At 37.7% G+C, this 25,218-nt stretch overlaps 1 protein-coding gene across 3 annotated transcripts in view; it reads left to right on the top strand.

Annotated features, from left to right (window-relative positions):
• Window positions 1-25,218, top strand: part of KIF4A (kinesin family member 4A) — a 129,793-nt gene that overhangs the window by 85,133 nt on the left and 19,442 nt on the right. For all 3 annotated transcript variants that reach the window (XM_019956143.2, XM_070784779.1, XM_070784781.1), the window contains exons 16-23: window positions 1,505-1,608; window positions 2,906-3,050; window positions 5,631-5,741; window positions 10,232-10,315; window positions 10,770-10,883; window positions 18,974-19,129; window positions 19,249-19,349; window positions 24,003-24,132. In XM_019956143.2, the coding sequence (XP_019811702.2) occupies window positions 1,505-1,608; window positions 2,906-3,050; window positions 5,631-5,741; window positions 10,232-10,315; window positions 10,770-10,883; window positions 18,974-19,129; window positions 19,249-19,349; window positions 24,003-24,132 (945 nt within the window). The remainder of the gene's footprint in view (window positions 1-1,504; window positions 1,609-2,905; window positions 3,051-5,630; window positions 5,742-10,231; window positions 10,316-10,769; window positions 10,884-18,973; window positions 19,130-19,248; window positions 19,350-24,002; window positions 24,133-25,218) is intronic.

Here is a 25,218-nt window from a genome sequence, read left to right as displayed (position 1 = left end):
TGTCTAGGAAGAAGTGTCTGGAAGATCTGGACCAAGCTGATGACAATGGTTACTTCTGGAGAGAGGTCTGGAATTTTGGCAGGGGTGGGGCAGTCAAGGGAACTTGCCCTTTATATGTATTATCTGGATTATTTTTTGTAAGAATGTTTTCATGTGTTACTTCTGTAAGTACACACACATACATTATTGTCAGTTTAAATATACAGGGTATTTAAAGCAGTGAGATTGGTTTTCATTGTTCATATTACCCTTGATCTTAGCCAAAAGACCAAGAAGCGATCATTGTTCATATTGAAATGACTAAAAGTGTATTTCTTGAAAAATAGCTCTTGCCTATTTAGATACGGCCCTAACTAACCTGCCCTTGCTTCTTTGTCTCATTTCAATACTGGTCGAAGGCCTTTATATAATCTTCTTGGATACTAACCACTCATTCAGCCAGTTTCCTGTGAGAGCAGAAAGGAATCTATTCATTGAGTTTTCCCAATCTTGGAAGAGCTACCAAACTTTCATTTCTAGAATTTGTTCTCTAAATGCATGCAGAACTGCAGTTGCTGTTACATGCATACATTTGAAAGTTCTAGATACAAGAACGTGCAGCTCTTTACAGTTTACAAAATTTTTACTTTTTTGTCTTATTTGATCTTCCCAACAACCTGTGAGGTAGATAGTGTTGTTAATTGTTTACATAGATGAGACCACCCCCAGGTTCAGCAGTTCACCAGGAGGAATCACAGGACTCAAGTATAGTCATACTCACAGCTAAGGTTTATTATAGTGGAAGTACACAAAACAAAATCAGCAAAGGGAAAAAGCACGTGGGGCAAAGTCTGTAGGAAACTGAGTGCTTCCAAGAGTCTTCTTCCAATGGAGTCACATGGTATGTACTTAATTCCTCCAGCAATGGGTTTTAACAATGTGTGAAATGTTGTCTATCAGGGAAGCTCCCATGAGCCTAGGAATCCAGGATTGTTAGCAGGGTTAATCCATGTAGGCATTCTCTCCCTAGCACATATGAAAATTCTAGACTCCCAGAAGGAAAGCAGTGTGCTCAGGGTAAGTCATATTGCTTGCACAGTCCAGGCATAATGAGCCACTCTTAACAGTTAGGAAACTGTGGGAATCCTACCAAAATCCAAGTTCCCAGATTTGAGCCTAGGTCCAACTTGCAAGCAGATCTGTTTTTAGGACTGATAAGTCTTAGACCTGCCATGTTAGCTCTTTTTTACATAGAAACTAAGGCTAAAAGAGATGAAATGGCTTTCCTTAAGTTATTTACATAGAGTATGCTGGACTCAAGGTTCAAATCTAGGCCTTTGGATTCCAAGTTGGTACTTTTCCCACTACATAACTTTAATCTCCATCAAATCAAGTAGAAATGTTTTTAGTGTTCAACTGAAGTGGTAGAAATTGAATGCGTAGTTCCTTAAGATGTGAAATGTTGAAGTGATTTTCTTCCTTTACCTTGTAATGCTTTCTTTCTCTCAACCTATAACATTTCTAGGATAACATAAAAAATCTAGAATTGGAAGTCATCAATTTGCAAAAGGAAAAAGAAGAATTGGTTCTTGAACTTCAAACAGCAAAGAAGGATGTCAACCAAGCCAAGTAAGAATATAGTCAATAAATACTATTTCACGTTCCTAACTGTGTGTGAAGAGCTGTAGAGGAAATAGAAAAGTAAAAGAGCCATTTCCTGCCCTTAGAGGATTTAAACCTAATTATGGAGAGGAGACCTAAAACGAAATAAAGTTAAAGGAATTGAGATTTTAAATATCATTTCATGGTGACAGTAAAAGAATACCATAACACAGCATGTGATTAGTAGCCAAATAAATTTCTTAGGCAGTAATCACTTTAAGAGTTCAGAGGCAGAAGATATCAGTTCAGGGTGGCATAATCAAGGAAGGCTTTAAAAGAAGTTAGCATTTGAGCTAGATTTTGAAAGATTATCAGACCTACCAGACCAGCAGTTTCTTGGTCCCTGTGCTAATGGTAAATTAGCTTCTGAATAGAATTAATATTCAGGCTAGTAAATGAAAACAATCTAGCCATCCCTTAAGAATATAGTCAGAATATAGTCAGTTAAGAATAAAGCCAAGACAAATCACCAGAATATCCCACTGTCCCTTAGACCTTTGCCTTATTGGCTATTCTACCTTCTTTTTACTCAGTGATTCTATTTCTCTATAGTATCCAAAATTCATGTTCTTAGAAGTTATGTTGAATGTTTGCTTTCTATCTCAGGCTTATGTAACAATCATCAGAATAATTCCTTATAACTAAAGTGAAGTGAAATGCTTTTAAAGAACCATCCTTTTAACACAAAGTGGCGGTGGCACGGGGCCGGCGGGGAGTAGTATTGAGACAACTGCATAGTTATATACTCAAAAAATTTCCTTTACTCTTTGTATTAAGCTCTAATTTTTGAGACAGTTTTAGTTTTGGGGGTAGTATTCATTTTTTTTAATGTCTATTTATTTATTTATTTTTGGCTGTGCCAGGTCTTTGTTGCTGTGCACAGGCTTTCCCTAATTGCAGCGAGTGGGGAGTACTCTCTAGCTGCAGTGCCCGGACTTCTTTTGTTACAGAGCACAGGCTCTAGGATGTGCAGGCTTTGGTAGTTGTGGCAAGTGGGCTCAGTGGTTGTGGGGCACGGGCTTGGTAGCCCCAAGGCATGTGGAATCTTCCAAGACCAGGAATTGAACCCTGGTCCTGGCATTGGCAGGCAGATTCTTATCCACTGAACTACCAGGGAAATCCAGTCTTCCTTATTTAAGATGGCTATATGACTGGTCACCTATATTATATATATCAAGGGTATAAACCTGAAAGTCTAATATTATGTCTTTTGAAATCAGACTTTGCTCCTGCTAGTCCTCATTCCTACAAAATCTGTGTTTAGGTTGAGTGAGCGCCGCCGGAAACGTCTCCAGGAGCTAGAGGGTCAAATAGCTGATCTGAAGAAGAAACTGAATGAACAGTCTAAACTTCTGAAGCTGAAAGAATCCACAGAGCATACCGTCTCCAAACTGAACCAGGAAATACGAGTAATAAACTCTCATCCTTGCATTTACCCTGTAGAAACTTAACAACCATAGGTGTTCTATTAGAATTATACTACAAAGGTGTTTTCAAGTGAGTAAGTAGCTTGAATCTCCGCAAATGTCGTTTTTGTAAGGACATTGTGATAGTAGTCATCTATAATTTGAATAACAAAACTCAGTTTTGACATTCAGAATTTTAATGTTAGATTCTCTGAAACCAAAGGGCAAGGATACCTTAATATTTAGTGGTGATATTTTGACTACTTTCCATGCTCATGTGGAATAATTCTGCAAAGTGATTACAAAATGACTGACACCTAGAGAGGATTTTCGGTCACTGATGTTTGACTTCTGACATCTACAAAGTGGTGGTTACAGGTCATTGTACTGAACCTATTTGAATACAGTGGTTGCTAGGTAGATTTGTCCTTGAGACTTAGTAGATACTTCCTTGAAATTCCATTTATATGCAGTGAATTTAGAGCTGGTTTTAGCTTGTAGGTACATTTTTTATACAAAAAAGATCTTAATGACCCAGACAACCACAATGGTGTAATCACTCAACTACCGCCAGACATCCTAGAATGCGAAATCAAGTGGGCCTTAGGAAGCATCACTATGAGCAAAGCTAGTGGAGGTGATAGAATTCCAGCTAAGCTACTTCAAATCCTAAAATATAATGCTGTAAAAGTGCTGTACTCAATATGCCAGCAAATTTGGAAAACTCAGCAGTGGCCACAAGACTGGAAAAGGTCAATTTTCATTCCAATCCCAAAGAAAGGCAATGCCAAAAAATGTTCAAACTACCGCACAGTTGCACTCACACACTAGCAAAGTAATGCTCAAAATTCTCAAGTGAGGCTTCAATAGTACATGAACTTCCAGATGTTCAAGCTGGATTTAGAAAACACAGAGGAATCAGGGATCAAATTGCCAACATCCCTTGGATCATAGAAAAAGCAAGAGAATTCCAGAAAAACATCTGCTTCATTGACTATGCTAAATCCTTTGAATGTACAGATCACCACAAACTGGAAAATTCTTCAAGAGATGGGAATAGCAGACCACCTTACTTGCCTCCTGCAAAATCTGTATGCCGGTCAAGAAGCAACAGTTAGAACTGGACATGGAACAACAGACTGGTTCCAAATTGGGAAAGGAGCATGTCAAGGCTGTATATTGTCACCTTGCTTATTTAATTTATATGCAGAGTACATCATGAGAAGTGCCTGGCTGGATAAAGCACAAGCTGGAATCAAGATTGCCGGGAGAAATATCAATAGCCTCAGATATGCAGATGGTACCACCCTTATGGCAGAAATCCAAGAGGAACTAAAGAACTTCTTGAGGATGACAGAGGAAAGTGAAAAAGCTGGCTTATAACTCAACATTCAAAAAACGAAGATCATAGCATCCAGTCCCATCACTTCATGGCACTTTGTTTTCAGTGAGAGACTTTATTTTGGGGGGCTCCAAAATCACTGCAGATGGTGACTGCAGCATGGAATTGAAAGACACTTGTTCCTTGGAAGAAAGCTATGACCAACCTGGACAGCTGGAGAAGGCAATGGCACCCCACTCCAGTACTCTTGCCTGGAAAATCCCATGAACAGCGGAGCCGGGTAGGCTGCAGTCCATGGGGTCACTAAGAGTCGGACACGACTGAGCGACTTCCCTTTCACTTTTCACTTTCACACATTGGAGAAGGAAATGGCAACCCACTCCAGTATTCTTGCCTGGAGAATCCCGGGGATGGGGGAGTGTGGTGGGCTTCCATCTATGGGGTCACACAGAGTCGGACATGACTAAAGTGACTTAGCAGCAGCAGCAGCAACCTAGACAGCATATTAAAAAGTAGAGACATTACTTTGTGAACAAAGGTCCATCTAGTTAAAGCTATGGTTTTTCCGGTAGTCATGTATGGATGTGAGAGTTGGACCTTAAAGAAAGCTGAGCACTGAAGAATTGATGCTTTTGAACTGTGGTGTTGGAGAAGACTCTTGAGAGTCCCTTGGACTGCAAGGAGTTCCAACCAGTCCATCCTCAAGGAAATCACTGCTCAATATTCATTGGAAGGACTGATGCTGAATCTGAAGTTCCAATACTTTGCAAGTATATCTGATACTCCAATATCAGCTCCACCTGATGTGAAGAACTGACTCTTTAGAAAAGACCCTGATGCTGGGAAAGATTGAAGGCAGGAGGAGAAGTGGACGACAGAGGATGAGATAGTTGGATGGCATCACCAACTTGATGGACATGAATTTGAGCTAGCTCCAGAAGTTGGTGAAGAACAAAGAAGCCTGGCATGCTGCAGTCCATGGGGTCACAAAGAGTTGGACAGGACTGAGTGACTGAACTATTTTTTTCTATTATTTGTTCAGAGTGTCTATTTGTATAGTCTATACTTGGAAACCCTGTGCAAGCATAGTAAGGAGTATTGCAAGCATAATCAGAAAATCTGTTGGCAAACTTTTCAGCTCAGCTCTGGATTTTCTTTCCTTAATGGTTAGTCTATCCATCTGTATATCAGCCCAGAATAAATGCAGGTGACTACTGTTGTGCTGATTTTTGTTTTCATAGGTGATAAAAAACCAGCGGGTACAGTTAATGCGTCAGATGAAAGAGGATGCAGAGAGGTTTAGACAATGGAAGCAACAAAAAGACAAAGAAGTAATCCAGTTAAAAGAACGGGTAAGTAACTGCAACTTCTCAGAGTCCTAACTAATGAACCCTTTTCTGGGCTGACTAGCATTAAAGCCTCTCTTCTAACAACTGGATCTCTAAATATATGATGTATTCATGAATTTAACATGACGTTTTTTTTAAACGTCTACTATGTGCAAGGTACTATCCACTAGATACCATGGAAAATAGAAAGATGAGTAGTATACATGTTCTGCCCTTGAAGAATGTCTTATCTACAAAGAGTGGTAGAATATAATTTCTAAAGGTGATGGTAGTTTTATTTTTTACTGAGCATTATAAAAGAAATCTGTTGTGAAAAGAGAATATCTTGTCTAAATGGGAAAGTGGGACATAAACATGGTTTTCTTCAACAAGTTAGTGTTCCAATATATTAATTTGAGAGTGATGTTAAGATAGTGAAGTTTATGTAATATTTGCATGTAATGTAGTACCAGGGAGGATAATAATCAGGAAAGCAGAAAATAATGAAAATAATTTTTTATTTTTTTTAATTTGTTTACTTTATAAAAAATTGTTTATTTTTGGCTGGCAGGGGTTGCTTTGCAGTGTTGGTTTCTGCCTTGTATCCTCATTGGTCAGCCATGGGTGTACATATGTCACCTCCCTCTTGAACCTTCCTCCCACCTCCCTTTTTTTATTGTTGTTCTGACATCCAGCAAGGTTCAGCCCAGGTGGTTACCAAATACATACACTGGAGACTAATTAGAAAAGAAAATGTTTAAGAAAAAGAGTGTACCGTTTTTTAAAAATGTTTTATTTAAAAATATTTTTAAATTAAAATATTTCTAAAGTAATTAAAAATTATTTAGAAGGTTTAAAAAACTCATGGAATTTTTCAAAGGTCTGAAAACAGTTCCTATCTTTTTATAAGAATAAACAAAAAAATTAAAACCATAAAAAATTAAGCATAGTTTTCTTCAATACAAGAAATAAAGAGACTTGTACTTTACAAGTAGTCTAAAATGCCAATGTAGTTAAGAAAGGGAACCACACTTCTAGTTGGACTAAAAAGATGATAACTGAAAAGGCCTTGAACAATAGGGAGGATTTTGACAGAGGTAAATGCCAGCATTCCAGATAAATGGAAGAACAGGAATGAAGACACAGAGATAACAGCTTTGTCGGAATTTTCAAGGAATAGCAAATGATCCATGTTGGATGAAGGATAGTCAGAGAAGATTTCATTGGAAAGACAAGTTGAAGCTGGATTGTTAAAGATTCAGGAAATTTGAAATTTATTTTGTTAGTTTAAAGATTTTTAGGATTTTTGAGAAACAAAGTAATATCAGCAAAGTACTGCTTTCCAAGATACATCTGGGCTTCAGGTGTTAAACAAACTAAAGTATTAGGAATCTAGAGGCCAGAACACAAGCAGCTATTGCATCATCCAGAAAGATAATAGGGACCTGGATTAGAATAGTAACAGTGATCTTAGAAAGCACAGGAAAGAACATTAATTTGGGATCATTTTTAGAACAGGCCAGAATGTGATATGTTGAGTCAAAAAATGAGAGAAATGTTTTAGGAATGGTGGCACAAGGAGCTTTGTGGACTCTCTTCCCAGCAAAAGAAGTGCAACTGGTGACATTTATTAAAACAACCATTAAAAGTCTCTGGAAATTATCTTAAGGGCATAAGGAAGTAATGCTCATTCCAGGAAATCTATTTAATCTCAATAAGAACAGCAAAGAGTCTGTAGCCTTTGAGCTTCAAGCAACTCCCTCCCTCCTACCCAACAGCTCCATTTTGCTGAAGCTTTTTTTTTTTTTTTTTTTGAGTAAAAACAGCCAAGAGGTCTGGGGATCCCTTCTTCCATCTCACCCCCGTGTACAGAGTGGAAGCTCTACCCCTGCTGCAGAAGACCACAACTACTGGGGTCTGACTATCCTAACCCCTCTAATGATAGGATGTAGGTTCCATGTCAAGAGAGGCAAACCAAGAAAAATAGGGTATGCTGCCCCTGCTCAGCATCCTAATCCTAGAACAGAGATGTCACTCAGAGAAATGGGCTGCTGTCCCACCAGGTCCTAAACAGTGGTACAGATGGTTCTGCCCGGGGGAGAGGCAGGCCATAGGAATGAAGTTTTCCCTAAGGGGACTGGCTTTATTTCGCAACAGAATCTGGGGAAGTTAAAACCTAAATGTGCTGTCAAAAACTATGGAAATTTTGGTAGTGAACAATTAGGAGGAGACTGGTAGCTCATGAGAACAATAAATGAAACAACAGTCAAAATATTCTAAGATCTAATGACTGAAAACCTTCTAAATTTGATTTAAAAAAAACATTACGCATCTAAGAAGTTCAATCAACTACAAGTAGGATAAATTTACAGAGATCCACACCCAAGACACATCATGTCCAAATGTTGAAAGACAAAGACAAAAAACTTAAAAGCAGCAAAATAAAATGACTCATCACATATGGAGAAATCCCAATAAAATTAACAGCTGAATTCTCATCAAATCAGGAACAAGACAAGGGCATCCACTCTCACCACTTCTATTCAACATTGTCCTGGAGTTTCTAGCCAGGACACTTAGGCAAGTAAGATATATGAAAGGCATCTAGATTGAAAAGGAAAAGGCAAAACTATCTCTGTTAGAGATGACATGATCTTGTATATAGAAAATCCTAGAGAATCAACTGAAAACTGTTAGAACAAATACATGAGCAGGAGGGTTGCAGGATATAAGTTCAATGCACAAAATTTGGTTATATTTCTCTTCACTAAAAACTAACAATTTGAAAATGAAATTAAGACAATTCCATTTATAATAATATCAATAAGAATAAAATACTTAGGAATAAGCTTAACAAAACAAGTGTAAGACTTGCATACTAAAAACTACAAAACATCCTTTAATTAATTGAAGATCTAAGTGAAAAGAAAAATAACCCTGCTCATGAGTGGGAAGACTTAATATTAGGTTGGAATACCCCAAGATTGATCTACAGATTCAACACAATCCCAACCAAATTTTGTCTAGCTTATTTATAGAAATTCACACGTTTATCCTAAAATTCATATGGAAATGCAAGTGACCCAGAATAGTCATAACAATCTTGAAAGAGAAGAAGCTTGGAAATATGACATTTTCTGATTCCAGCAAATCCATGACCTCACATAGTTACCCTTTATTTTCAGTGTGAGAACACTTAAGATCTACTCTCTTAGCAGATTTAAGTATACAATATAGTATTGTTAACTATAGTTACTTTGTTATACACTATAACTAAAAGTTTATACCCTTTTACCAACCTTTCCCCATTTTCTTCACCCCCCTCCTCAGTCTCTGATAACTACCATTCTACTCTCTGGTTATATGAGTTCAACTTTTTTAGATTCTGTATATAAGTGAGAGGGCTTCCCAGGTGATGCTAGTGGTAAAGAAGCTGCCTGACAATGCAGAGGACGTGGGTTCGATCCCTGGGTTGGGAAGATTCCCTGGAAGAGAGCATGGCAACCCACTCCAGTATTCTTGCCTGGAAAATCCCATGAACAGAGAAGCCTAGTAGGCTGCGGTCCATAGGGTCACAAAGAGTCAGACACCACTGAGATGACTTAGCACATATAAGAGATCATATAGTATTTGTCTTTCTCAGTCTGGTTTATTTCATTTACCATAATGACCTCCAGGTTCATCCACGTTGTTTCAAATGGCAGGATTTCCTTCTTGTTTGTGAATGAATAATATTCCATTGTGTATACAATTGACCCTTGAACAACATGGATTTGAACTTAATGGGTCAACTTACACATGTTTTTTTTCCAATAGTAAATACTACACTACTATACTATTCAGGGGCTTCCCAGGTGGTGCTAGTGGTAAGAAACCCACCTCCCGGTGCAGAAGACATAAAAGACATTCGATCCCTCGGTCAGGAAGATCCCCTGGAGGAGAGCATGACAACCCACTCCAGTATTTTTGCCTGGAGAATCCCATGGACAGAGGAGTCTGGCAGACTACTGTCCATAGTGTTGCAAAGAGTAGGACACAACTGAAGAGACTTAGCACACATGCACTATACTATCCACGATCGGTTGAATGTATGGATGCAGAACCACAGATATGGAGGGCCAACTGTAAAGTTACACACAAATTTTTGATTGCATGAGAGTTGACACCCCTAACCTTGTGTTGTTCAGGCAGCAATATATTCCACATTTTCTTTATCCATTCGTTTGTCAACAACTTTTGTCAACTTAGGTTATTTCCATAGCTTGGTTATTGTGAATAATGCTGCAATGAGTATGGGAATTTAGGTATCTCTTCAAGATACCGATTTCATTTCCTTTGCATGGATACTCAGTAGTGAGATTATCAGATCATATGGTCTCTATTTTTGATTTTTTAAGGAATTTTCATTCTGCTTTCCATAATGACTGTACTGTTGAAAGACTCTTCAGTTACATTATAAGGTTTTATTTTAACTAGCTGAATAGCAATTAAAAATCTGACTCTTTTCTTCTTAGGACCGCAAGAGGCAATATGAACTGCTCAAACTTGAAAGAAACTTCCAGAAACAGTCTAATGTGCTCAGACGTAAAACTGAGGAGGTAAGAAAATCCAGTCTGCTAGGTCAAGTATATTATCACTTTCAGGCTTAGATGCTGGTAGAATAGCATCCCTTAAATGAGCCAGTGTCCTGAGAAACCAGGGATACCAACCTTGACAGCAATTTGAGTCTTGATCCCTGTTGGTCAAGCATAAAACCTGCTGAAAATGGCAGTATTCAAATAAGGATTTTTTTCCTGATTGGACTTGCTTCTTTACAAAAAAAAAAAAAAAGGAATACTGATGTATGACATTTCTAGATACTATCAGTCTGCAGTACTTCCTTGAAATGTGTACTTCCCCTAGGCTCTTAAGCCATAACCAGTGTTATGTACATGGGGACTTAGAAATGTGGTTCCTATAGAATTTAGACCCATAGAATTTTTATGCTAGAAATAAGAATGTTCTTCTTTCATACCCTTTAATTCAACATTACTATGAACCATTTTTATTTAGGCAGCAGCTGCCAACAAGCGTCTCAAGGATGCTCTCCAAAAACAGCGAGAGGTCGCAGATAAGCGGAAAGAGTCTCAGAGTCGTGGAATGGAGGGCACTGCGGCTCGAGTGAAGGTATGGACAGCTTGAACCACCATTTGTCTTATGTACACTGGGGACAGGGGAAAATGGGAAGTTGCTTTCTTTTTATTTAGAAGTAAACATTACAAAATCTGAAGTTCTACCTGAAAACCTTATTTCCCAAAGATATGATTACCTCCAAATGGTTGTTAAAGAATAGGAGTAGTGAACTCTTTCTGTTCCTGAGTCTTGATCCCTGTTGGTCATAAACTTTGAGCAGATAAAATTTTTTAACAATTTTATCGAGGTATATTTGACCTACAATAAATTATACATCTTTAATGTGTACATTTTTAAAAGTTTTGACACAGATATACACCTTTAAATCATCACCACAATCAAGATAATGTCAGTGTCCATCAGGCTCAAAACTTTCTTTGTCCACTTTTGTAATCCCTCCCTCCCATACCCAATCTATCCTTCTACCCCTCCATCTCCAGGCATCCATTAATCTGCTTTCTGTCACTGGATTTTCTATGTAGATGATCATGTCATCTGCACATAGGGACAATTTTATTTATCCTTGCCCACTCTGTATGCCCTAAAAAAAAAGCCTTTCTTACCTAATTGTACTTGCTAGAACCTCTAGTAAAATATCAGTAGAATAGATGAAAAGAGGACATCCTTGCTTTGTTCCTAATTTTAGAAGGATAGCTTTCAGTCTTTCACCGTTAAGTATATTAGCTATAGGTTTTTGTATCAGATTGAATAAGTTCTTATCTATTCCTAGTTTGCTGAAAGGTTTTTATCATGACTGGATGTTGGGTTTTTCCAAAAGTTTTTTCTGAATCCTCTTGAGATGATCTTATGATTTGTTTTTACTCAGTATGGCAAATGGCATTGATTTTTTTCCAATTTATTTTATTACAATATAACTGACATACAGTAAGATTTACCCTTTTTAGTGTAGTACAGTTCTGTAAGTTTGATGTTAAAACTGGTTATTATCAAAATATAGAATACTTATCCCCTCCAAATTGCCCTGTAACACTTTGTAGTCATCTCCCACATCCATCCCCGGCCTTTCATAAACACTGATCTGCATTCTGTCATTACTGTTTTCACTTTGCATTGTATCCATGTCATTTAACTGGAAACATACAGTATGGCTTCTTTCACTTAGAATAAGGCATTTGAAATTCATCCCTGTGTGTCTGTGTGTACTGTCACGTCCAACTCTTTGCGACCCCATGGACTGTAGCCTGCCAGGCTCCTCTGTTCATGAGATTTTGCAGGCAAGAATACCAGAGTGGGTTGCCATTTCCTCCTCCAGGGGATTTTCCCCACCCAGGGACTGAACCCACATATCCTGTGTCTCCTGCATTGGCAGGTGGATTCTTTACCACTGAGCCACAAGGGAAGCCCATCCATGCTGTTGCCTATATTATTCCATTGTATGGATGTTCCTTTATCTATTCACTTTATCTAATCATTTAAAGGTTACCTTGGAGTCGTTTTTCTCCTAGTTTTTGGTGCTCATGAATAAAGCGGTTATAAAAACATTCTCATACAGGTTTCTGTATAACAAAGGTAGTCAGTCATTCACTTGAGTAAATACCTAAGAGTGAGATTGCTTGGTCATATGGTAAGTGTGACCATATAAAGGACAGGGAAGCCTGGCGTGCTGCAGCCCATGGGGTCGCAAAGAGGCAGACACAACTTAGCACGTGAACAGCAACAACAATGTAAGTGGATGTGTAACTTTACAAGAAACTGCCAAATTATTTATCTAGTTGTTCAGTGCTAGTATATAGAAATACAGTTGACTTTTGTATATTAATTTTTATCTTCTGCCTTCATTAGTTTTGTAGCTATTTTGTAGGTTCTCTGGGACTTTCTACATAGATAATCATGCCATCCATAAATTCAGTTTTATCTCTTCTTTTATAATATATATGTCTTTTATTTATTTTATTTGCCCTATTGCATTGGCTAGGACATTCAGGATGACACTGAATAGGAGAAATGACAGTAGAAACCCTTCTGTTCCTGATCTCAGGGGAACAATATTCAGTCTTTACTATTAAGTGTGATATTAGCTGTAGGTTTTTCATAGAGGTCCTTTATCAGCTTGAGAATGTTCTTATCTGTTCTTAGTTTGCTGTGAGTTCTTATCTTGAATGGATATAATTTTTTTTTTTTTGGCTACACCACACAGTTTGCAGGATCTTAATTCCCTAACCGGGGATCAAACCCAGGCCCCCAGCAGTGAAAAGGCCTGGTGGGTTCTAATTACGGGTCCACAAGAGAATTTTCGATGAGTGGATATAGATTTTGCCAAATACTTTTTGTGTCTAGTTTGTTGATTTGGTAAATGATTTCGAAGTTCAAATATCGAGTCAGCCTTGTAGTCTTTGAATAAACTCCACGTAGTGGTGATATATCATCCTTTTTATGTATTGTTGAGCTCGTGTGTACATGCGTGCATGCTCAGTTGCTTCAGTTGTGTCCGACTCTTTGTGACCCTATGGACTATAGCCCACCAGGCTTCTCTGTCCTTGGGATACTCCAGGCAAAAATACTGGAGTGGGTTGCCTTGCCCTCCTCCAGGGGTATCTTCCTGACTCAGGGATTGAACCTGGATCTCCTGCATTGCAAGCAGATTCTTTACCGCTCAACCAGTGAGGAAGCTCCATTGTTGAGTTCAACAATATATAAATTAAGATCTTGCTAAAATAAAAATTTTGTGTACAATTTTTATATCTGTATTCTTGAGGGACATTGGTCTGTTGTTTTCTTATGTCTTTGTCTGGTTTTGATATCGAGGCCTTCTAGAATAAGTGAGAAAGTATTGCCTCCTCTTCAATTGTCTGGAAGAGTTTGTATAGAACTAATATTGTTTCTTCCTTACAAGTTTTGTACAATTCACAAGTTAAGCCATCTAGGCCTGAAGGATGTTTCTGTTAGTTGTTGCTTTGGGTCAGAGGAGGGGTTAACTGTAATTCAGTTAGTGAGCTTTGGTAGTTTGTGTGTTTGACATGAATAACTTTATGCCAAACACATGGATGAATAAGCTCATAAAGGCATGAAGTTATTCATAATATTCCCTTATTATCTTCCTAATATCTGTAAAAGCTGTAGTAATGTCCTCTGTCTCATTCATATTACTGATATTTTGTCTTTTCTCCTTTTTCTTGATTAGTTTGGCTAAGGTTTATCAAAGAATCAGCTCATTCTTACAAATGGTTAAAATAGTAAGCTTTATGTTATGTATATTCTACCACAGTTAAAAAAACTATCCCCAAAACCCCAGTTCATTAATTTCTAATCTGATCTTTATTATTTCCTTATTTCTGCTTTGGATTTAATTGGCTTTTTTAAAGTTTATTGAGGTAGAACCTGAGGTCATTGATTTCAGTTCTTTTCTAATATAAACATTTAGTGCTATAAATTTCCCCTTTAATACTCCTTTAATGAAATCTAAAGGATGTTATTTAGTTTCCAAATATTAGGGGATTTTTCCAAATATCTTTCTGTTATGATTTCTAATTTAATTCCATTGTGGTTAGAGAATGTACTTTTTATGACTTGAATTCCCTTGAATTTATTGAGATATATTATGACCTAGAAAATGGTCAGTCTTGGCAAATGTTCACACTTTGTGTACTTGAGAATGTATATTCTGCTATAGTTGGATAGAGTGTTCTATAAATGTCAATCATGTCAATTTGATAGATTGTGCAGTTCATTTCTACTGTTTCCTTGCTGATTTTCTGCCTACTTGTTCTGTCAATTACTTAGAAATGGGTATTGAAATCTTCAACTAGAATTATGGATTTGTTTTTTTCTTCTTATAGTTCTAGATTTGCTCCATATATTTTGAAGCTCTATTATTAGGGGCATAAACATTTAAGATTAATTGATCCCTTTATTATTATAAAATGATCTTTTTTATTCCTAGCAATATTCTTTGTTCTGAGATCTACTTTTTCTGATAATAAGTCCCTCAAGCTTTCTTTTAATGTTATCATGGTATATTTTTAAAAATCCTTTTAGCTTTAACCTCTTTGTGCCTTCTTTGTTTTATTTTGTTTTTAATTTATTTTGATGGCAGTGGGTCTTCATTGCTGTGCACAAGCTTTCCCTAGTTGCAGCAAGCAGGGGCTACTCTTCATCTGAGGTGGCTCCTCTTGGGGAGCACCGGCTCTGGGCATGCAGGGTTCAGTAGTTGTGGCGCATGGGCTTAGTTGCCCCATGGTATGTGGGATCTTCCTGGACCAGGGATTGAACCCGTGTACCCTGCATTGGCAGGCAAATTTTCTCTATTTGTCCCATCTGTTCTTCATTCCCTTTTCCTTGTTTTCTGGCTTCTTTTGGATCAGTTGAGTATATTTATGATTCTACATTATCTCCTTTGTTGGCTTATATATGATTTTGTTTCAAATATCTTGGTGCTTTGTATATTATGGGCATTAACATTAAGGATTAAGTTCTTGAATAATTGACTCCCTTACCATTATGAAATTATCTTTTTTTATCCTTGACAATATTCCTTTTTTCTTCCAATTTTATTGAGATAAATCGATATACAGCACTACATAAGTTTAAGGTGTACAGCATAGTGATTTGACTTATATACATCATTAAATGATAATCACAATAAGTTTAGTGAACATCTATCATTTCATATAGATACTAAATTAAAGAAATAGAAAATTTTTTCTTGTGATGAGAACTCTTAGGATTTACTCTTTTAACAACTTATATATAGCATATAGCAGTGTTAATTATATTTATCATGTTGCACATTATATCCCTAATACTTACTTATCTCATAACTGGAATTTTGTACCTTTTGACTGCCTTCATTCAATTCCTCCTTCCCCCACACCCCACCTGTGAAAACCACAAATCTTACCTTTTTTGCTATGAGTTGTTAGTTTATTTGTGAAGTATATTGACCTACAACACTATGTTAGTTCCTGTTACACAACAGCGATTCAATATATGATCACCATGATAAGTCCAATTCCAATATGTCCCCATACAAAGATATTATATAGTTATTGTCTATATTCCCCACACTGTACACTTCATACCTTTGACTCCTTTATTTTCCAACTGGAAGTTTGTACATCTTAGTCTCCCTTACCTATTTTTTCCTCCCCTTTTTGTTCTCTATAACTCTGTTTCTGTTTTGTTCATTTGTTTTGTTTTTTAGATTCTACTTATAAGTGAAATCACATAGTTTATCTTTGACTTATTTCACTAAGCATAATATCCTCTAAGTGTACTCATGTTGTCACAAATGGCAAGATTTCATTCTTATGGCTGGGTAACATCCCATCTTATATATACATATATCTCACATCTTTATCCATTCACCTATTGATGACACTTAGGTTATTGTACACTGGCTATTGTAAATAGTGCTGCGATGAACATTGGGGTGCATATATGATTTCTAATTATGCTTTTTGTTTTCTTTGGATAAATACCCAGGAGTGGAATTGCTAGATCATTTGGTAGTACTATTTTTAATTTTTTGAGAATCTCCATACTGTTTTCCATCGTGCCTTTACCAATTTACATTCTCACCAACAGTGCACGAGAGTTCCCTTTTTCCCACAGCCTCACCAACACTTGTTTCTTTTGAAATTTTTTTAAACTTTGTATTTTATATTGGAGTATAGTTGATTAACAATGTTTTGATAGTTTCAGGTGTACACAATGCTATATTTAAAATGGATAACCAACACTTATCATTTGTTGTCTTTTTGATAATAGCCATTCTGACCGGTGTGAGGTGATATCTCATTGTGGTTTTGATTTGCGTTTCCCTGATGGTTAGTGATGTTGAATATCTTTTCATGTGTCTGTTGGCCATCTGTATGTCTTCTTTGGAAAACTGTCTATTCAGATCCTCTATCCATTTTAAAATCTAGTTTTGTTTTTGTTTGTCTTTGATATTGAGCTCTATGAGTTCTTTGTGTATTTTGGATATTAACCTCTTATCAGATATATCATTTGCAAATATCTTCTCCCTTTCAGTAGATGGCCTTTTCATTTTGTTGATGGTTTCCTTTGCTATGCAAGAGCTTTTAGTTGGATGTAGTACCATTTGTTTATTTTTGCTTTTGTTTCCCTTGCCTGAGGATACTATAGTAAAATATTATTAAGACTGATGTCAAAGAGCTCACTGCCTATATTTCCTTCTAAAAAGATTTATGGTTTCAGGTCTTACGTTTAGGTCTTTGATCCATTTTGAATTTATTTTTGTGTATGATGTGAGAAAGTAGTCCAGTTTGATTCTTTTGCATGTAGTTGTCCAGTTTTCCGAGTACCATTTATTGTAGAGGCTGTCTTTTCCCCATTGTATATTCTTGCCTCCTTTGTCATAGATTTATTGCCCATATAAATGTGGGTAATAATATTCTTTAATGCAAATTCTGTATTTGTTGTTTTTCAGTCACTCAGTCATGTCCAACTCTTTGCAACCCCATGGACTGCAGCACTCCAGGCTTCCCTGTCCTTCACCATGTCCCGGAGCTTGCTCAAACTCATATCCATTGAGTCAGTGATGCCATCCAACCATCTCAACCTCTGTCATCCCCTTCTCCTGCCTTCAATCTTTCCCAGCATCAGAGTCTTTTCCAGTGAGTCGGCTCTTCACATCAGGTGGCCAAAGTATTGGAACTTCAGTTTCAGCATCAGTCCTTCTAATGAATATTCAGGATGGATTTCCTTTAGGATTAACTGGTTTGATATCCTTGCAGTCCAAGGGGCACTCAAGAGTCTTCTCCAACACCACAGTTCACAAGCATCAGTTCTTCAGCATTCAGCCTTCTTTATGGTCCAGCTCTCACATCCATACATGACTACTGGATAAACCATATCTTTGACTATATGGACCTTTGTTGGCAAAGTAATGTCTCTGCTTTTTAATATGCTGTCTAGATTGGTCATAGCTTTTCTTCCAAGGAGCAAGCATCTTTTAATTTCATGGCTGTAGTCACCATCTCCAATGATTTTGTAGCCCAAGAAAATAAAATCTGTCATTGTTTCCATTGTTTCCCCATCTATTTGCCATGAAGTGATGGGACCAGATGCCATGATCTTCATTTTTTGAATGTTGAGTTTTAATCCAGCTTTTTCACTCTCCTCTTTCACCTTCATCAAGAGGCTCTTTGGTTCCTCTTCAGTTTCTGCCATAAAGGGTGGTGTCATCTGCATATCTCAGGTTATTGATATTTCTCCCAGCAATCTTGATTCCAGATGGCCAGAATTGGTTCCAGATTAATATCAAATAATTATATTTGATTAATAATAATTAATAATAAACCATTAATATAAAAACATATCCACTCTAGCTTTCTTTGACTACTCTTAGCATGGTATATCTTCATCTAAAAATGAAGTTTTTCATTTTTTGAAAGTATCTGTTTTTTATTACACTGGATCTTCATTGCGATACACAGGCTTCTCATTGTGGTGGCTTCTGTTGTTGTAGAGCACAGGTTATGCACATGGGCTTCAGTAGTAGCAACACATGGGCTCAGATGTTGCAGTGTGCAGGCTCTAGAGCATGGGCTCAGCTGTTGTGGTGCTTAGGCTCAGTTGCTCCATGGCATGTGGGTTCCTCCCAGACCAGGGTTTGAACCCATGTCCCCTGCCTTGGCAGGTGGATTCTTACCCAGTGTACCACCAGGGACGTCCAGGTTACCTTTCTAAAAACTGAATTTAGTTAATTGCATTTTAAAAAATTCCATGGATCTATTTTAAAGATTAATAATGGTTACTGTTTATTAAGTAGAACAGATGATCAAAATATACTTCAGTTCTGTGTTATGACTTATTATGGACAAAGGTTAGGAGAAAATGGAGAAGGTAAAGACAGAATACATAGAAATGCTAGGATATCTGAAGAAAAATTTTCTGCAGAAAGCTTTCTTGTGACCTTTTTGGAAATTGCTGCTAAAGGCTCTTAGAGCACTATTGGGATTTTTGGTGAGTTTTGGCACAAATGGAAATCTCACTTCTACTTACTTGGGCTCTGGTTCAAGTGAAATTAAACCTGGAGTGAATCTAGCCCATGGGCCAGAGATTCCTCATCCTTAACCTAACATGACTGATTTATCTTCTAGAGTTGGCTTGGAAATGAAATTGAGATAATGGTCAGTACTGAGGAAGCCAAACGCCATCTGAATGACCTTCTGGAAGACAGAAAGATTCTGGCTCAGGATGTGGCTCAACTCAAATTAAAAATGGAATCTGGGGAGAATCCACCTCCTAAACTCCGGGTAAGTGCTCTGTGGAAATATATTGCCAATGATCATACTCCACACCCTGCAGAAACCCTCACTAATTTAGAGAACTTCTTTCCAATTAGAGCTTCACCCTCATCCCCACTTCTTTACAGAGGCGAACATTCTCACTTGCTGAACTGCGTGGTCAAGTTCCTGCATCAGAGGATTCCATTAAAAAGCAGATTGAAAGCCTAGAGACTGAAATGGAACTCAGGTAATGGTACTATCTCTAAGGCATTATAAAAACTTATGCCTTGAATCAAAATAGAAACTATCAATCAGTGATTCAAAAGCTTTGTGATGTGGGAGAAACAAGAGAAAATAGTGATTTTTTGAACTATACACTTCACTAGGCATGTTAGATACATTTTCTCATTCAGTCTCTCTGTGAGATATATACGTTATAAGATAAGCATCATTCTTCTCTTCTTACTTTAGAGATCTAAAGTTGAAAGATCTTTAAAAATTTGCTAAAGATTATAAAGAACCAGGATTTGAAACCCATTTTATCTAATTCCAAATCTTTAGTGTCTGAGCCACCAGGGAAGTCCATGATATATCACAAGAACTGACAAAAAACAAAACTTTAGAGGAACCCAATAAATGATACCAGAAGATCAACAACCTGGGAGAAAGAATTTTAGAGATCATCAGCAAAGTAGATAAAATGCATAAGTAAACTATCATGAGCATTAAACGAGATTAGAAAGTAAAGTATAGGACTTCCCCAGTGGCTCAGTGGAAAGGAATCCTCCTGCCAATGCAAGGGACACAGGTTCAATCTCTAGTCCAGGAAGATTCCACATGCCTCAGAGCAACTAAGCCCATGCACCACAACTGCTGGAGCCCGTGCTCTCTAGGGCCCAGATGCCACAACGACTGAGCCTGTGTGCTACAACTACTGAGGCCCACGCACCTGCAGCCTGTGCTCCACAGCAGGAGAAGCCACCACAATGAGTAGCCCAAGCACCTCAGCAAAGCGTAACCCCCACTCACTGCAACTAGAGAAAGCCTGTGCAAAGCAACTAAGACTCAGCACAGCCAAAAAAAATAAATAGAAAGTAAAGTACTTAACACAGAACTTGGCATCTTAGAAGTGCTTGGTAAATGCTCTTCTCTTTAATCACTATTACTGTCTTTTAAATATCTATGAAATCTATAAGTAACAGAACTTTGATAGATATTTTATACTGTCTTAGGTATAATAGAATTTTATTGCCCAGAAGACCTTGGAGATCATTTAATTTGTTTTCAGCAACACACACTAGCTGTATATCTTCGGCTATGTCTTTAAGTCACTCAGCAATTGATGTTCTGCTTTGTGCTACACTTGGAGAAGGAAATGGCAACCCACTCCAGTATTCTTGCCTGGAAAATCCCATGGACAGAGGAACCTGATAGGCTACAGTCCATAGGGTCACAAAGAGTTGGACACGACTGAGTGACTTCACTTTACTTCACTTTGTGCTACACTAGATGTAGTTGGGATATATAGAAAGTATAGATGGCATTGTCCTTGCTCTCAAGTAGAAACATTATGTTGACTGACAGTGGTGTGTTGAAATTGTTTGTTAAAATTTCAGGTATGCTGTAAACTGTTGATAGCTTACAATCGCTCGTGGTGAGAATATTTCCACTATGGAAACTAGCAAAGGCTACAAATCAGATCTGGTATTTTTAGGTGCTGTTTGTTAAACATTTACCTGCACACCATTGTGCATAAGTAAATGATTATATAAATGTAGGGCAGGTGCCAGGTAGAGTGCAATTAGACCAAGGTGAGTTTAATCAAAGGAATTTCTCTAAAGATAGGAAAGGGCATTTGATAGATAAAACAACTCTAGTGTTCTGGCCCACCTCTTCCAAGAAGCCTTCCCTGACTCTTCATCCCTCACTAATTTTCCTCTTCTCTAAACTCCTTCAGAAATTACAGTACTCAGTCATGTAGTACAGATGATATATGTTATCTTTATATTTATTGATTATTTTACATCTATTAGTCTTGTCAATCTAGACAGATTGTAAGCTTGTTGAAGGAAAGGACCACATATTAGACCAGGGTTCTCAAAGTATGGTGTACAGTCTCCTGGGCATCTCTGAGACCCTTTCAGGGAACCTATGTGACTCCCTGTTTTTATAATAATATTAAGAACTTGTTTGCCATTTTTACTGTATTGACATTTGCCATAATAATGCCAAAGCAATAGTGGACAAAACTGCTAGCACCTTGGCTTGAATCAAAGCAATGGCACAAACCTGTGCCACATGTTGTGCTCAGTCACTCATTCATGTCTGACTCTTTGCGACCCCATGGACCATAGCCTGCCAGGCTCCTCTGGCCATGGGATTCTCCAGGCAAGAATACTGAAGTGAGTTACCATGCCCTCCTCCAGTGGATCTTCCCAACCCAGGAATTGAACCCGCATCTCTTACGTCTCCTGCATTAGCAGGCAGGTGCTTTACCACTAGCACCACCTGAGAAGCCCAGCACAAACCTGTACTAGCGATCATTGAATACTTCATCATCACACACTCTCATTTTTTTAAAAGTCAGTTTTACTCAAGAATGGCTGTGATAAAACAATAAAAATTGTTAATTTTTTAAAATCTCAACTCTTGAGTTCAGATCTTTATAATGTTCCGAGTGACGGAATGGGAAGAATGCATAAAGCACTTGTGCTGACGTCAAAGGCTGATGTTTGTCTCAAGGAAAAGCATTTGTGCAGTTTGAGGTGTGAGCTTGACAGGCCTCTTTTTTCACAGAACATCAGTTTTACTTGAAAGAACTACTGACAGACAAAGTATGGTTATTCAGACTTGGGTACTTGGCAGACATTTTCTCAAAAATGAGCAGAGTGAGCCTGTTACATCAAGGAAAACAACTGTCAGTGTTTGTCACCAAAAATAAAATTTGAGCTTTCACGCAAAACTTAGATTTTGTGTATGATGTGTATCCATCACTGTTAACTTGACAGTTTTACATAACTTTTCTAATGCACCCAGTAGTGATCTTAACATTTGTTATCTCATTTCTGTTGTGTAACAAAATGTGTTGATTTGAAGGTTCTGTATGACCGTCCAAATGACATGTTACAGAATCACGTAAGAGTAAAAGATCCATTCAGTTGGCAAGTAACTACATTTCAACTCTTTTAAGGAACTTGTTGGGTTTTGGTGTAGTCTCAAAGAAGAATATCCACAGTTTTATTGAGGAATTTCCCAGGAATTTCCAGGTGGTACAGTGGTTAGGACTCCATACTTTCACTGCAGTGCCCTGGGTTCAATCCCTGGTCAGGGAACTAAGATCCCACAAGCTGTGCAGTGAGGCTAAAATTAAATTAAAATGCTCCTCTCTTGTCCAACTACATATCCATGTGTGGCCAGACTACCTTCATTTACATCAACCAGAACATGTCACAAAAGATTAAATGCAGAGGGACATGCGAGAATCCAGCTGTCTTCTACTGAGCCATACATTACAGAGATACGTCAGTGTAAAACAATCTCACCCTTCTTACTGCATTGTTTTTTGTATTGGAAAATGTTGTTTTGTGTGTGTGTGTGTGTGTGTGTGTGTGAGAGAGAGAGAGAGAGAGAAAGACATGCACACACACACACGTTCATGTCCTTCTCAGACCTTAGAATGTGACTTTATTTGGAAACAGTGTCACTGGAGATCTAATTGTTAATATATAATGGATTATTTTGACCTTAAGTGAATTAATAAATATTTTTCTCACTTTTACTTTCTAATAGTGTAAATATCTATAGATAAAATGTATATGAGCAGAATTTCTTAGAGGTCCTCAATAATTTTTAAGAGTGTCAAGGGGTCCTGGGACCCAAAAAGTTAAGAACTGCTGTCTCAGATTATTTTAGTATCCATTTTCTTTATAGTACCTTATTGCATGTTACACACTGGAGAAGGCGATGGCACCCCACTCCAGCACTCTTGCCTGGAAAATCCCATGGACGGAGGAGCCTGGTAGGCTGCAGTCCATGCGGTTGCGAAGAGTCAGACACGACTGAGCGACTTCCCTTTCACTTTTCACTTTCATGCATTGGAGAAGGAAATGGCAACCCACTCCATTGTTCTTGCCTGAAGAATCCCAGGGACGGGGGAGCCTGGTGGGCTGCCGTCTATGGAGTTGCACAGAGTCGGACACGACTGAAGTGACTTAGCAGCAGCAGCAGCATGTTACACACATGCCAGTACACTCCCTCTCACTGGACACCTAGCAAATTTGAGAAAGAAGCTATTGATTAAACTGAAATATTATGCAGACCTTGGTCTCAGGCCATAATTGATCATAAAGTATCTGGAAGCTATAACCAGTATCATGGTATCTAGTTTTCTTAGAAACTTCTCAGTCCTTTGGCAAGTGCTTTAAGACAACTTCTCACAACACCAGCCATAGGTATGTATTTGATGTTCAATTCCATCAAAGAGCATTCACCTGTTCATTCTTTTGAGTTTTCCTTAAAGTCTCTAACCTGAATCTTATCCTTGTAAATATGAGCCACCGTGTCACAATTCCAGCTTATATGGCCTCAAGACAAAGTCATATTATAGACAATGTGCTACAACAAAAGCCTCACTAAAACAAATCTTTCCAAGCCCACTGTATGACCCACTTATTTCAACCAGTATTTAATAAAATAAAAACATTTGGATAGTCTTAGAGTCCCTTTATAACAAGATTTGAGATACTGTATAAAATCCTAACCAGATGACTCAGTCATTATTTAAGTGATATTTAACTGATACCTCTGTCCATAAAAGTATTTGAAGTTTCTCCTTAGAGCTCTTCCCTTTCCTTGATGTTGAGGCTACTAGCAATAAGGCACACTGTTTCTTTCCCTGAAGGAGTGCTCAGATTGCTGACCTACAGCAGAAGCTGCTGGACGCAGAAAGTGAAGACAGACTAAAACACCGCTGGGAGAATATTGCTACCATTCTGGAAGCCAAGTGTGCCCTGAAATACTTAACTGGAGAAGTAAATATTTCTTCCTATCAGCTATTAGGGGTCTGGTTTGGTGGTTTGAAGTAAGATGTTAGCCTGGAATATTGTCATAGTGCTATTGCCACTGTTCTTGGTAGAAACCACAATGACACTATCATTAGAGAAATAGTTTTATGGGTAAAGGTTTGTGTGAGCAAGTACAGCCTGGTCACTTAAAATATATATATATAACTTGCAAGCTGATACTCATGCCTGGCATGTAACAGGTGTTCAATAATGTTCACTGTTATGAAAAGTTTAAGATACCATAGTAGGCCACTGATCAAACATAAAATATTATACTATACTACTTTTTAAAACACACCTGATATGTATTCAGAAAGTTTTAAGTACAATCTAGGAGAGACAAAACCTTTGACATATAAAGATTCATTTAAAGAAAATCCGTCTTTACTGACCTTAAAATAATGTATCATCATCCATTGTCACAAAAGGAATTAAAATTGATCACCTCTGGTGATTAAGGCAAGCATACAAACTCTAACTCTGCAAGTTTGAGCAATGCTATCCTTTATACATTTTTGTGTTGGATTAGCAGATTTATCCTACTAAGGAAATCCTTATTAGTCTTGTGAACACTGGTATTTTTGATATTCACCATCTGGACTAGTAGAGAATATAAAACTAGGTCACTATAGGATATCAATCTAACCTAAAGAGCCAAAGTTGCAGTTTCAGCTAATGTGTCTACGAGTTCCAACATGTGAACACAGGCATTCTGAAATGAGACATAATTAGCCATAAGGGTGTGACTTATGGATTTCTCTTTAAAATTAAGGAAGAACTTTTTGAATATCAGAATTTGGATTTGTCTTATACTCTTTGTGTTAGATTCATTCTTGCCTTGAAGTAGAACAAAAGATTAAATGACCTTAGTGGTGGCTTCCAGCTCTAGGATACCTATCTCAGCAGATAACTGTCTGGGCTCTTGGTTTGAATGGTGTTGTTACTATTCAATGGTAGAATCCATATGACATGAAAAAATAAGACTAGACTTGGAAATGGAAGAATATTTCTCAGTCAGTTTCAAGAAAGCTGATATTTTCCTGCCTAATGAAT

This window comes from Bos indicus, chromosome X (genome assembly GCF_029378745.1).
Source record: "Bos indicus isolate NIAB-ARS_2022 breed Sahiwal x Tharparkar chromosome X, NIAB-ARS_B.indTharparkar_mat_pri_1.0, whole genome shotgun sequence".
NCBI lineage: Eukaryota > Metazoa > Chordata > Mammalia > Artiodactyla > Bovidae > Bos > Bos indicus.
Note: the sequence above shows the minus strand (reverse complement) of the source record. Positions and strands in the feature narration are given on the sequence as shown.